Here is a 13,419-nt window from a genome sequence, read left to right on the forward strand (position 1 = left end):
GTACTAATGCAAAGGTACTTCTGCAAAGATAACTTCTCTTGATACTTAATAGCTAAAGAACAGTTTAGCTGAGGCTTTCATTCACTAAGGAGCAGTAGAGGACCCAGTCCATAGGGAAGAGCTCTTTTTAGTTCAGTGCTAAATAGGTGTTAAATATATTGATTTGTCTTGATGTTCAATTTTATTTTATTTTTTGGAAAAATACAACCAGGAAACACTTGAACTTAAATCTTCATTTCACACACCCCCCAACCCACACACGCTTATTACACTTTTTTTATATGGTTGTAAAATGTATTCTAAAAGATTGCAGATATTTCTGCTATTAGTATTTTAAAGATTTTGGTAAGCATTTTTTTTTTAATTTCTAGATTAGAAAACCTTTATTTTTTTTAAAGATGACTATGGTCTTGTAACCTCTGTAGGTACCATAGACCCAAGCTCGCCATACACAATGATGTCACCCAGTCAGCGTGCAGGGAACTGGCCGGGATCTCCCCAAGTCTCTGGTCCCTCACCAGCAGCACGAATGCCTGGAATGTCACCAGCCAACCCTTCCCTTCATTCACCCATCCCAGATGCCTCTCATTCCCCACGAGCTGGAACAAGTAGGTCGCGTTAACAGTATTATGACTGTGAAACACTTGTGTTTAACATTTCTGGTTCTGTCTTTTTGGTAGTTCTATGTTTCAGCCCAACAGTCCTTACTGCTCTTGTGCAGTGAAATATCTAAGGAAACAATGCCTTCGTTCTGGCCTAGCCAGCTTTTTTTATAACAAATTGAAGAACAAGTTAAATCATAGAGCGTAAATTTCAACAGGAGTCATGTCTCTTGTTGAGCTGTAGAAATTAGTCTTAAACTATTGAGTTCTGTGAATGTGAGGAAAAATCCTTCAGAATGAAAGCAATGCTAGGCATATTTGCCTAYCCAGAAAGTAACTTTTTACTTTATAGAGCTGTAATGCTGCTTTTGCAAGACTGATTTAGCTGTCTTTACATTTCACTGTTGTCTGTACAAAGTTTGTATCTGCTGGCATGCTGAAGAAAGAGATGGAAATAGGCCTGAGTGTTATTGAGACTCTTGGCATGGGTGTGGAGGGTGAAAGCTGTAGTTCCTTGACTTTGCTTTGTTGAAGCCCTATCCCTAGGACAGCCAAATTCTTAAATGAGAAAGATTAAGCTTTGGTGCAGAAAGCTTGTTGCTTATGCAGTGGCAGCAAATAAAGTGAACGCATATCTTACATTTCAGCTTAAAACAATGCTTACTGTAGGTATTTTTTCCATACCAATAGGTTCCCAAACAATGCCGACTAGCATGCCTCCACCTCGTAAACTACCTCAACGGTCTTGGGCTGCATCCATACCCACAATCCTCACTCACAGTGCCTTGAATATTTTACTGTTGCCCTCTCCTACCCCTGGGCTTGTGCCGGGACTAGCTGGCAGCTATCTTTGTTCCCCTCTTGAGCGATTCCTTGGATCAGTTATTATGAGGAGACATCTTCAGAGGATCATCCAGCAGGAAACGGTATGGTTTAACTTCTAGCATTGACCTGCAAGTATGACTCTACAACTGTTCTTTTTCATGCTTCTACGCCCCATGTCTTTCAAATCAGATGCAAACTGAATTGCTTCAAATCTAACTTATCTCCTCTTTTAGAGTTGCCAACAGTAAAATCAGGGAACAGCTCAGAATGTTCTTGGGGCTAGTTAGTGTTCCCATTTTTCTGGCTGGAACATAAATTTTAGCATCTAGTTTGGAGACATATCTTAAGCTCTACCCTTATTGCTGTTGGACTTATTATGGTATATTTCTGAATCTTGCTGTCTCAAGTGTCAAAATTTTAAAAGAGCATTTAGTTTTGCTTCTCTTCCACAGAAATAAGGAGCGGAAAACCTATTTGGTCAGGTGAAATATGATAAMTGATGTAATAGCAAGACTACAGCCATATTTTCTGATGCCGTAGCTTCTGTGAGTTCAGCATGTTAGTTGTTAAATAACTAGAAATAGCCATAGGGTTACTCTGGATGCTGCTACTTGGTAGGAATGCCAAAAAATTAGTTACCAGCTGGCAATAACTGAAGTACTCTGCCAGGAATGTTGCTTTAGGGTTTGGGACAGAAAATGTGTACCTCTTCACTTTGGCATTGATTCAGGAACAGAGAAGGAAGATGAATCTTGCATAAGCTTCAGTCTCGACACAATTTTGACCCCTCTCTAAGTATCACATGTTTCTGTGCGGCTGAATACTTTCTTCTTGGAGAGAGGACAGATTAATCTCTAGACTCTTGGGAGTGAATGTATTCATGCTGTTTAGTGAATGACTAATTGAATATGATAATACTTTTCATACAGCTACAACTAATAAACTCCAATGAACCGGGTGTAATTATGTTCAAGACAGAGGCACTGAAATGCAGGGTTGCTCTCAATCCCAAAACCAACCAGACCTTGCAACTAAAAGTAACACCTGAGAATACAGGACAGTGGAAATCAGAAGAGTTACAAGTTTTGGAGAAGTTCTTTGAAACAAGAGTATGTACTCAGATTACTAATGTTCAAATTTTGGGGTATTGCTTTTAATCTGTGGTTGTTTTAAGTGGTTCTGATGACTTTCATTGGGAATAGTGATACGTAAGGGCTGCAAAGTAAAAGATTAACAGCTGGGCATGCTGATTATGATATTAAATGATACAGCTCTGTCTAAATAGGCAATACTAATTGGTGTCTTACCACTCTAGGTTGCAGGACCACCTTTTAAAGCAAACACCCTAATAGCTTTCACAAAATTACTAGGGGCACCAACACACATCCTCAGGGACTGTGTACACATCATGAAACTTGAGCTGGTAAGTTAACTCTTCTGTTTTGTTCACTCAGCTTCAGTTACTATATTAAAAATAGGTGCTATCTTTATCTATAAACACATAAATTACTCTAAATTTGTATATATGCTAGTCAGCATTAGTGGAGAAGTTCTGAATTTACTGTAAGCTCTCCTGGAAACTCCCAAAACTTCTCCCCTACACTGATGATCTTGAGAAGCTGCAGGCATGCTTCTGCATGACAGGCATACGAGTAGCCTGGGTGGAACCTTCCTGAATGTGTTCTTGTTTACATATTCAGTTCTTTCAGACTTACTCTGACTTGTGCTAAACCTGGGAACATCTGTAAGTTTAGCTAGAGAGGCATATTCTACTTACTAATACTTCCCTAGGTCGTGGACACGTATGTCACTGACATGAGACTTGTGCTATCTTTCTCTGGGGTGCTCTTTTGAAACAGTTCCCTGATCAGGCAAGTCAGCTGAAGTGGAATGTGCAGTTTTGTTTAACAATTCCTCCCAGTGCACCGCCAATTGCGCCTCCAGGAACACCTGCTGTTGTGCTGAAGTCCAAAATGTTGTTTTTTGTAAGTCACTTATCTGTTTTAAAATTTTTGTGGGCTGCATGTATTCAAAATGATCACCGGTTAGTGGCAAAATATATGCATGCTATGTCTGATAACTGTAGTAACTAACAATGTTCTGCTGTTTGGAAGTCTGGGGTTGCATGCCTCTCTTCTGTAGCAAGTTCAGAGAGTATTCCTATTCCCCTTTCTATAAAAATCACAGCAACTCTTATGTAACTTCTTGTGTGGTTTTCCTTTTGTGCTCCTTGTAGAGATGTTAACTGTGTATCTTAAAGTTCAGTTCCCTGTGGCCTGTGGGTATCATCTTTGTATGCTTAAATTGTGTGTGTGTGGGGGGGGGGGGGGGCTATTCTTTGAGGCACTTACTCCTTATATAAAATGATACACAAGTGGTGCTGGGAAAGGAAAGTAGAAATGGAGATGGATAGGTCAAATCTGTATTGTTGTGATCTCTGAGGGATGTTCAAGAATAAATAGTTTACAGCTGGGTGAAAACTTACCAGTTGCAGAATTGATATCTGAAAACTGAGGGGAGTGGAAAGGCACACAGTCTGTAGGTCTGGAGTGTTTAACTGTGTTAGAAGTTGTGCTGAAGTACGTAGTTCAATTTAATGCATTTTTTTTGTTTTGCCCACAGCTTCAGCTAACACAGAAAACGGCAGTCCCACAGGAAGCTGTTAGTATTATTGTCCCAATTATTTATGATATGGCTTCGGGTACAACTCAACAGGCTGACATTCCCAGGCAACAGAACTCTTCTGTTGCTGCTCCAATGATGGTTAGCAATATTCTAAAGAGGTTTGCTGAACTGAATTCACCACGACCAGGTACTGTACATGTCCAATAGATATATTCTGTCCACCCAGACATCTGTGACAAATCGCCAGTGTAAAACTAAATCTCTAAGTCTGAATTCTTCTTGATTTCTATGTCCTTAGTGATCACAAAGTCCTGTTGTGACAGGCGATAGATAACTTAATAGCTAGTACTGGCAATGCAGCAGACGTTTATGCCAGAAGGTTACAATGATGCAAACTGGTTTTCCCTGTTTTGCCACGGGGATAGAATGCACCTATTGTTGGCCTAACTCTTGCTGCACAGTAGCAGTTATAACATTTTAACAAATGGGCCCAGAATGAATCACAATAAATGCGCTGTGGTTAAGTATCAGTTTTCATGGTTAACTATAAAGTTATTGAGCTTAACAGTAGAATAAAGGGATGTTAAAATAATTGTCAAAACTTGTCCATGTACTGTGAATGATAAAAAGTAATTGGAGTAATTGTATGCACTTCTGTCAGTGTGTACACTAGCAGAGGCGCATACAGTTCTGTCCACCAAATGTGCTGTGAAGTGTTTGAGCTAAATAGATTGTTCTGAATGTTCACTGGCCTGTAGATGATGCACTGTGAGCAGCGTTGTTCTTTGCTCTCCCTCCTGTTGGTCTTACTTTTCATTTAGTTAATATCTGACAACGCTGAATAATACTAGCAGGTTCTTTGGGCAGCATGTTGTCTACAAGTGATGGTTTGGGAACCTAATACACAAATAACTCGTAAGAACAAAAGCTTTCAGTTCTGCTGTAGTTGCATGCTGAAGAACAAAGTCTCTGTCCGTATAACCCAGTGAATAGATTGAAGTCGTGAATCCAGAGGTTGAATTCTACTTTTGTTCTGTATATTTATTTATCTTATTGTGCAGTAACTTTTGCTATGCTTGACGGTTTATTTGGAGTGCTAGAACATAAGTAATGTTTATCTTAAATTGGTATGGATATGCAYACACTTTTTAAAATTGTGATGAGATTAATATTAACATGCATTTTCTGTTTAACATGTAGTGYAGGTAAATAGGAGAGAGATATCCTTTAGAGGGGGTGTGGGCTCGCCTGTAAGAGTTCTGTGTGTGATAGGCTAGAACTACTGGTTGCATAGCACTTTTATTTCACGATACATTGAATATACTTCAGATTTTCCTTTTGGAAAGTCTTTCCCCACTTAGTTCTAGTGGGGAGGGGTAGACACTTGTTTTGCCTTTGTGCTTTAAGGTAAACCCTCCACAAAATGCCACAGCATAGGGAGTAATTGTCAGAGCTACTCTGGAATATCCCAGGTGAAATGTCTTCTTGCAATCAGTAGGTAGATGAGGGCAGACAATTTTGTGTGTCACACAAGTCTTCATGGAATTTAGGAGTGCAGTACAGGAAGCAGAACACAGACAAGAAAAAGTCCATATAGAAAGAGCTTGTGGCCCCAAGCAGGACCTTATCCAGGCAAAGAAGAATATAGCTAGCTGAGCATGAGCAGAGGACATTTCTGGTAGTTTTTCTTCCAACTTCTAATAGAAAGGATGTGTCTGTATTGATACTTTTTTTAAAAAAAAAGTCTTCCCTGAGGACATTTTGAAATTTCCTGTGTTCTTATTGACAAAAATTTTATTATATCCAGTAGAAAAGTATACGATGCCTTCTTTACTTTGCTGTTGAAAGGTGTAGGAGAGCCACCTTAAGAAAATCCTCTGTAAGAAATAAGAGTAAATAACTGGGAGACTTCTCCTTTCACARCAGCAGTACATGGGAGATCCCAGATGCGCATCCTTTCTCTTATGATGTTGTTGCTGCTCTATCCAGGATCTTCCTACCTGTGTGCTAGCTCTTCTGCTGCATTCACTGCAATTTGCTTGGTTAAGTGAATTCTTCATTTCAGTCAGAAAGGACCAGGGCTTCCCACCATGCACGTTTGATATACTGGCACTTTCGTTGTAACTCATAATCAGTGTTGCCTCATTTTGGCTGTATCTTTTTTACCTTTCTCTCTTTGTGAGAAAGTTATTTTGTATTAAGCCTAATTTTCCTCTTAATAAAATGTTAGTAACTGAAAAGTAAGTTCTTCTGGAAGAGTTTTATTTTCAGATCTGTGGGCAAGCACATTAAGCTGTATTTAACAGTAAAATGTTGACTCATTGTGAATATACTGTCTTTCTGAGAGCATTTTACACATGCCTCCATGGGGGGAAAAAATACTTTTTTCAGTAGTTCTGTGAACTGAGAAATGGAATCAGTGCCCTGGAATAACAGGGTTAACTTGGGCTGTAAGTCTACAACCTGCGTTGTGTAAGAGACCTTAGTCTGGCAAGGAAAGAAGGTCCCTACAAGATCCAAGGGGGGACCCTTAGAGAGGAGCTTAGGGGACTTGTGTGGTGTTTTCTTTAAAACACTTGACTGCTAAGCGTTCCTCAGTGTCAGGTTTTCAGTGATGCTGTGGATGGCATTTAGCCCAGATTTGTAGCAGGATGTGAGGTTTGATATGCTAATGACTTGCCCAAAATAATCTTGGGAATCACTAGTTTGGCAGTTAGGATTAATGCATCCTAACATGCTCTGCTCTTATCACGTAGCTCACACCGTTGCTCCGCAGCAATAAAATTCAGTGTCTTCTAATTGATGTTTCTAAAAATATGCAGGAAAAACCCAGCCCACAGTGACAGGGTACAATAGTGGGAATTAACTGTATTCTCTTAGCACRAAACAGTAGATCAAAGTTACAGCTGCCTAATTTTTCACCTTTTGTTGGGCTAATTAAACCCGCTTCTAGTGGTTTTAATTTTTGAAACTATTTCAGAATATTTGTATATCTTTGTCAAAAAATGCCACTGTTAAACTTGAAACAGCTGTGATTGATCTTTGTATCAGACTTCAGCAGATTGAAACAGTTCTCCTTTCTTCCTTTTTATTGCATTTATTTTGTAGTGTAGAAGTCAAGGCTAGAACCAGGGCAATTCAGCTGAAAGAAAAAGATTTCTGACTTTTGTCGAGTCTTGACTTAAAATTGCTTTTACATCTAGGGTTAGGACAAGAAAACGTCTTCCAGCTCTGTTCCAGACTCAGGTCTTTTGAAATGTTTAGATTTTGCTCTTAATCAATACAAATAGAAATTGGAAAAGCTTTTTGATAAGATGTAGTGCTTTTGATTAAGAACATACAGAAAAATATGGATCATAATCCCATATGATAAGCCCTGTGATGGATTCATGACATTCTCAAAAGCTGTTAAAAGTTAAGAGCTGCTCTCAGTGGTTTCTGACAATTTTGTGAACAACAAGAGACTTCCCGCTGAGAAAACAAGTGCTACTTGAGTTAAAAATCATTACAAATCCTGACTTCTTTGGAGGTAACTGGAATCTGCAAGTTGCAATTACTGTTTGATTGCGAGCCCCTTCCCGTGTTAGGCTGTAACCTCAGTGTTAGCTGTTCTTTTAACATGCATCAGCAGGCCCAGGGTGAGTCCCAGTACAGAGGGGGTCTGAGTGGCACACTTGTTTGTGTACTTGCTAGAATTAACCCCTGACTGTTGAATTTGTGTTCTGTGTTGTGCTAATATATCTTTTTTCCCTGTTCTAGGTGAATGCACAATATTTGCAGCAGTTCGTGATTTGATGGTTAATCTTACGCTGCCCCCTGGTGGGCGTCCATAGACACTTTTAAAAGAAGGCTGAAAAAATGAGACAAAACAGCAAAAAAAAACAAAAAAAAAAAACAAAAAAAACCCTCTCTGAAATAAGCCTTCAGTTAAAAGAGGACGTTTTAATTTTACTTTTTTTAAGAGCTAAATATAATAAACTGGCAAACTTTCAGGGATGCACTTTCATCAAATGAGTATCACCACGACTTTTGTATAGTGCTGTTGTATAGTGTGTTTTAATGGGAGACATTTCAGACTAGGTAATAGATTGAAGTATCAGCTTGCTGGTAATAGATTTAATATTCTGTTTTATACTATAAAGATTATGAAAATGCCAAACTTGTTTGTTTTTGTTTTTCTTATGTTTTGGTGTAATAGTCTTTTTTTAAGGCAGGTCTGTCATTTTGAATACTGTAAAACTGTGACAAACTTTATATTGAAGCTGTATTTTAATATGACTGCTTTGAATCCTTAAACAAATTATTTGGGCTTGTTGTAAACATGTCCCCAAAAAGCAATATTTAATAAACTGGATTAAAAAATCTTAAACTGGATGTTGTATAATCTTAAACTTTATTCCTCTCCACTGTAGTCACTGGCCAGATCTCTTGTATTCGCACTTGTTTGGCAATCTCTGTATGTAATCTTGTTTTCATGCACTCATGCCCCCTAACTGCAAAACAAACAAATCTGTTCCCCCACAAAATTCTTCATTTGCTCAGTGGTTTTGATTGGTTCTAAATCATAGGAAAACAGTTTATCCATTTTCCTTAGTATATAAATAACCGTCGTTATTTAAAACAGTGCTTCAGCCCTTACTGTTGTTAAGAACTACATATATTCTGCCCCAGAGGCAGGCATAGAGTTAGGAAGCACCTGCTTTTTTGATCTGTCTTGGAACTCTTATTATTGAAGACTTTATTATAATAGATGTGATTAATGGTCATATTGTAAAGGAAGGTAAGACAAGCTTGACCTGTGTGCCACGAAATTGGAGAGGCTGATCCAAGAAAGCTGAAGATAACCAAGAAAATAACCACAGAAACAACCTCACATTTAACTTTTTGAATTGGATGTAGGTAATTTTGTTAGTGTCGACTGAAGGCACTTGTTGTAGTATAAGGAAAATTACCAGCTTAAGGAGTTATTGTCACTTGTTTGTTCGCATTCATCAGTAGTCCCAAGCTTTACTGAGTTCAAGATGGTTTTCCAGATTCCTGTCAGCGTAGCCTTCTGCTGCTCTACCTCACTCCTTTCCGAGAGAGTTCTCTTAGCTCCCTGCTCTGCTGAAAGATGTTTCCAACTAGTTTTAAAAATCCTTTTCTGGCCTGCCTTACTGAATTTGGGGCTGGCTACTGCCCCTGCCTCTGTTGCAACTTTTTTAAAAAAAACTGTTGCCATAGGAAATATTCTCTTGGTTAGTGTCCACTGCAAATTTCAGCCTTGAGCTTGCGTTTGAGTGTTGTTACTGGACCAGTCAGCATTAATATAATACTAGTCTGGCTTTTATGTGTCTAATGGATGATTACACCGTTTCTATTTCTGAAGTATGAAACTAATCTACTAGAGTAAAACACTGGTAATCTGTAGAAGTTGCTGCTACTCATTTGGAAAGATTTCTGCTTTTCACTATTAGAGTGATATTTTAAAACTGATACAAGGTGATATAAGGGTGTCTGAAAAAGACTGTATATCGTGCTGGCTACTAGTCTGGATTCAAGGTCTGAACATTCCCATGCTTAAAAGCAGCTTTCTGATATGCAGAGAAACTTGTGTTTGTGCTTATGGGCAGGTAAGTGTACTGTATGAAAAAGGCCCCACTGAGAACTTCAACATTTAAACAAAATAGAGGGGAGGAGGTGTTTCCTCACTGCTTTATCACGCCATAGGGCAGAGAGGAAAAAACAAACTTGACATCATTGTGAAATGACATTCCCAACCTGACAGCATGGAAAGAATAGTAAGTATTATTCATTTATACACCAATTCTCTTAACATATTTCACAGATTAAGCCCTTATCCTAAATAATTTAATTCTCAAGGAAAATGCTACTAGATCAAGGAAACCTTTCCTACTGCCCAACAACACTATTTTTTTTCCAAAGGAATGATCCTGCGTATTTACAAGTGCAATTTTAATTTCTGTTTTTCATATGGGCAGTATAGCTTTCTGAGTAGCCAGATGTTATACCCACCTGCTGCATTTGAGCTATTTGTAGATTTTCATTGTTATGGGAGATCCAGTTGTCCATTTAGTTCACTAAAAATGCTGTGGTGACTCCACGTACTGTGGTACTCCTAGTTGTGTTAAAGACTTCTTTTAAAAGAAAAAGCAAAGGTGGGGGAAGCTTTTTGTGAGCCCTGCAAACTCGGACAAGAAGCTGAGTGAAGGTGGGGGGGGGGGCTTGGGAGGGGAGTTGGGTTGGGTGGTTTTTGTTTGTTTGAAACTGCAAGAGTTTAAATTGCTTGCTGTGCTTATTTACACTTTTGTGGCTCCTGCAGGTTGCCTTCAATGAGACTGCAAATGTGTAATTGAGTTTACAAAGATTTCAGTAAACAAGTAACTTTCTCTGTACAAACTTGTTCTAATAATGAATACTGAGACAAGACAAAGCTTCATATAGCTAGAAGCTCTTTTTCTTTCAAGAGCTACAGTTCGAGTCTCTAAGCACGTGTTAAGGTTTCATCTAATAGTTGAAAGTTACTCTAGAGTACACTTAAAAGCAAAAATGTTCTGTATGAGAAATAGTGGATACAGTGCAACACTAGGAGCATAACTATTTGTATCACTTTCTCAGATTTATGATTAAACTGACAAAGGTATCATTTCAGTAATTGTTTCCTGGATTTTATTTTAGCTTAAATGGTTATAGTTGTTCCCCTGGCCCACATTTTGCATGTATTCAAAGAATTTCAAATGTTTTTAAGGTAAGAATGTATTTCAAGGAATTAGTGTGTAATTAAATTGTATTAACTGTATATGATATCCAGATTGTAGTTAGTTCTAACTATTCTGTAACCCTCATAATAGTAATATAATTGAGAGTTTCATGTTTAGGTTAAATTGCACTGACTTAAAATATGGGGCTTTTCCTAAGACATTCTGACAGCAGTCAGTGCTCCGGCTTTCAGTGTGTAGCACTGTGCTTAAGATTTAACTTGGGGAATGCTTTTAAGATTTAAGTATGCCTCCACAAACATTATAAGCTTGGGAAACAGTGCTGTTTGACTGCTGCACTTTAACAGATGACTCTTTTTGTATACTCCCAACCGCTCATGTTCTTCCAGAACAGCAATCAACTCCTTTGGGAAATGACCCTGCATAATAGATTTTAAAGGAAATATTCAGCTGCTGCTCTGAAAGATAGGAGATGCTGAGTGAGGAAGGATTGTACCCATGTTGGCTGGGGGTTGTGCAGAGTAGCACAGAAGCTGAAAGCTACAGTAGCTTAATCCTGGACAGCTTGAATTCCTGAACATAGAGATGCTGGTTGCAAGGGATGGTTGGGGGCCACCTAGCCCAATGTCCCGCTGGGAATGGGAGCATCTTCTTGCATTCTGCTGTGCTGCAGAGCTGCTGCATGCAACCAGTGGTGACTTGTATAAGCAAGCGCTGTGGAGAAAATGGTCTTTGCTGTGTGAAATGGGACTCTAAAGAGGGTGAAAAGGCATGATGTTCAGGCTTGTCATTAACTGGTTTTATTACTCCCCTTAGAAGAGCTTTGTCAAGGTTGCAAATACGAGAAGGAGTATATTCTGGTGAAGGGGGCTTTGCCCCGCACCTGAAGCTTTGTCCAAAGGGACAGAAGCTAAATGAGTTTGTCAGAATCAGCTCAGATCCCACAAAAAGCCTGAGTGAGTGCTAATATGCTTTTCTGACATCCTTGCCATGCATTAGGCTTGGTCTGTCAGTGGCCAGCTGGCTCTCAAGGGACCATTTCCCTATGAGATCGTCCCCTTTTTCTCCTCTGCAACAGCAGAGGACACATCTGTCTTGTCAGTAGTTCTTCTCAGTGCTGCTTCAGTTAATCAAAAATAAAGGACACTTAAATAAATAAATTTCCTTAGGAAACCTGCCTGCCCTTTGCACTGTGGCCTGAAGTACAGTTGTCTCCTTACTGCTATAGCTTGGCCTCTTGCCCCTGGGCTGCTGCTTTGTATGGGTCCCCCACTGGCCTACTGGCACCTGCACCATGGGGAGAGGTGTCCTGCCAGCCTGGCTGGCTGTGGGCTGGTGGGTGGCTTCCTCATCCTGCCTGTCCTGCTTGCTGCTGCAGGGGCTGCTCCCTGTTCTGGCAGCAGCCTTCTCCTTGCCAGCTTCCTGCATTTTTCCGCTGAGGCTACCCAGTTGCCAAATATGATCAAATAGGAGGAAAATACCTGGCCAGCTTGCAAAGCAGCAGGCAAACCTTAAGTGCCCTAAAAGCACTGCATTTTTTTWAAAAAAAATTGTATGTAATCCCATCCTTTGAAGCTGGTTGTGCAGCAGAGGGAGGGAGGGGTGGCAGGGCTGTTTCTGGCGGAGTTTGGGAAAGTGGGGACAGAGTCAGCCTGAACCAGGGCTGGGAGCTGCTGTTGGTGACTCCATCATCTCTCCTGTGCCAGTTTATGGTGTGAAGTAGTACTACTGAGATGCTCACCTCCTCCCCCTCCTCCCCCCTGCCCATACACACGTGTGTGTGTGAGCACTCGCACTCAAAGAGGTTGGTTGTACTTCTCTTAGCCACAAGTTGTGCTTAGCCATGGCCTCAGTCTCACAAGAGAGCTGTTAGGTTTTCCACCAGCTGAGACCTAATTCATATTTTGAATCCGTATCTACCATTTTAACCTACTGAGTTTTAACCTACCTTCTGAGTTCAAGCTTTCCAGTTCAGCTCTTGGTTAATGTTTCTGGAGAAGACTGTGCATGCTCTCCCTCAACGGGCATCCCATTGGTGTCTGTCCAGCACAGCCTAGTCGCTAGCCAGCCCCTTGGCTCTGCTGCGGGCTGCTCCAGCTCGCGCTCCGTGAGCTGAGTTTGCGCCAGAAGGGACAGAGGTGTGTAGGCATCTAGTTGGGGCTGCTTGGCCCCGGGCCCAGGCTTGCTCCCAGCCCTCTGCACGCAGCAGTGTAGACGTAGCCCTTCACCTTCACATAGCTCCATGCAGGACGCATTGCACTGTGTGTTAGGGGTAGCTCTGGCTGCAAGCCCAGAGATTTTATTTAAATTTCCCTTTGACTCCACGGGCTAGAATTCACCTCAGGAGTGAGTGCTATTGCTGGGTAGTGTCTTTTCTCTCATCTCACAAAAGGAAAAAGTGGTAAACTTTAGAGATCAGCTTCTTCTCTGTGCTCTAAGTGTCCATCATAATCATGATCATCCTAATGGTCATAACCAACTCAAATTTCATTTTCATTTTGAAAACATGCTTATTAGGCCTAAAATCAAGTTTGTAAGCTGCTTCTGTCTATACGTTTCTGAATTTGTCTGCTATTGCAGAGGGGTACTTTAAAAAAAAAAAAAAAAAAGGAGAGGGGAAAAAAAAGGGGTGGAAAAAAAGCTTGCCT

General features: G+C 40.2%; 1 protein-coding gene across 3 annotated transcripts in view; it reads left to right on the top strand.

The window, feature by feature from the left end:
• MED14 (mediator complex subunit 14) overlaps positions 1-8,421 on the top strand; it is a 36,868-nt gene extending 28,447 nt beyond the window's left edge. For 2 of the 3 annotated variants that reach the window (XM_026067274.1, XM_026067276.1), the window contains exons 25-31: positions 426-608; positions 1,293-1,528; positions 2,357-2,536; positions 2,743-2,850; positions 3,269-3,412; positions 4,050-4,239; positions 7,812-8,421. In XM_026067274.1, coding sequence (XP_025923059.1) covers positions 426-608; positions 1,293-1,528; positions 2,357-2,536; positions 2,743-2,850; positions 3,269-3,412; positions 4,050-4,239; positions 7,812-7,885 — 1,115 coding nt within the window. In that variant the 3' untranslated portion in view covers positions 7,886-8,421. The remainder of the gene's footprint in view (positions 1-425; positions 609-1,292; positions 1,529-2,356; positions 2,537-2,742; positions 2,851-3,268; positions 3,413-4,049; positions 4,240-7,811) is intronic. The other variant, XM_026067275.1, reaches the window with a different exon arrangement.
• The last annotated feature ends 4,998 nt before the right edge of the window (positions 8,422-13,419 follow it).

Source organism: Apteryx rowi, unplaced genomic scaffold (assembly GCF_003343035.1).
Source record: "Apteryx rowi isolate R43461 unplaced genomic scaffold, aptRow1 scaffold_257, whole genome shotgun sequence".
NCBI classification, from domain to species: Eukaryota; Metazoa; Chordata; class Aves; order Apterygiformes; family Apterygidae; genus Apteryx; species Apteryx rowi.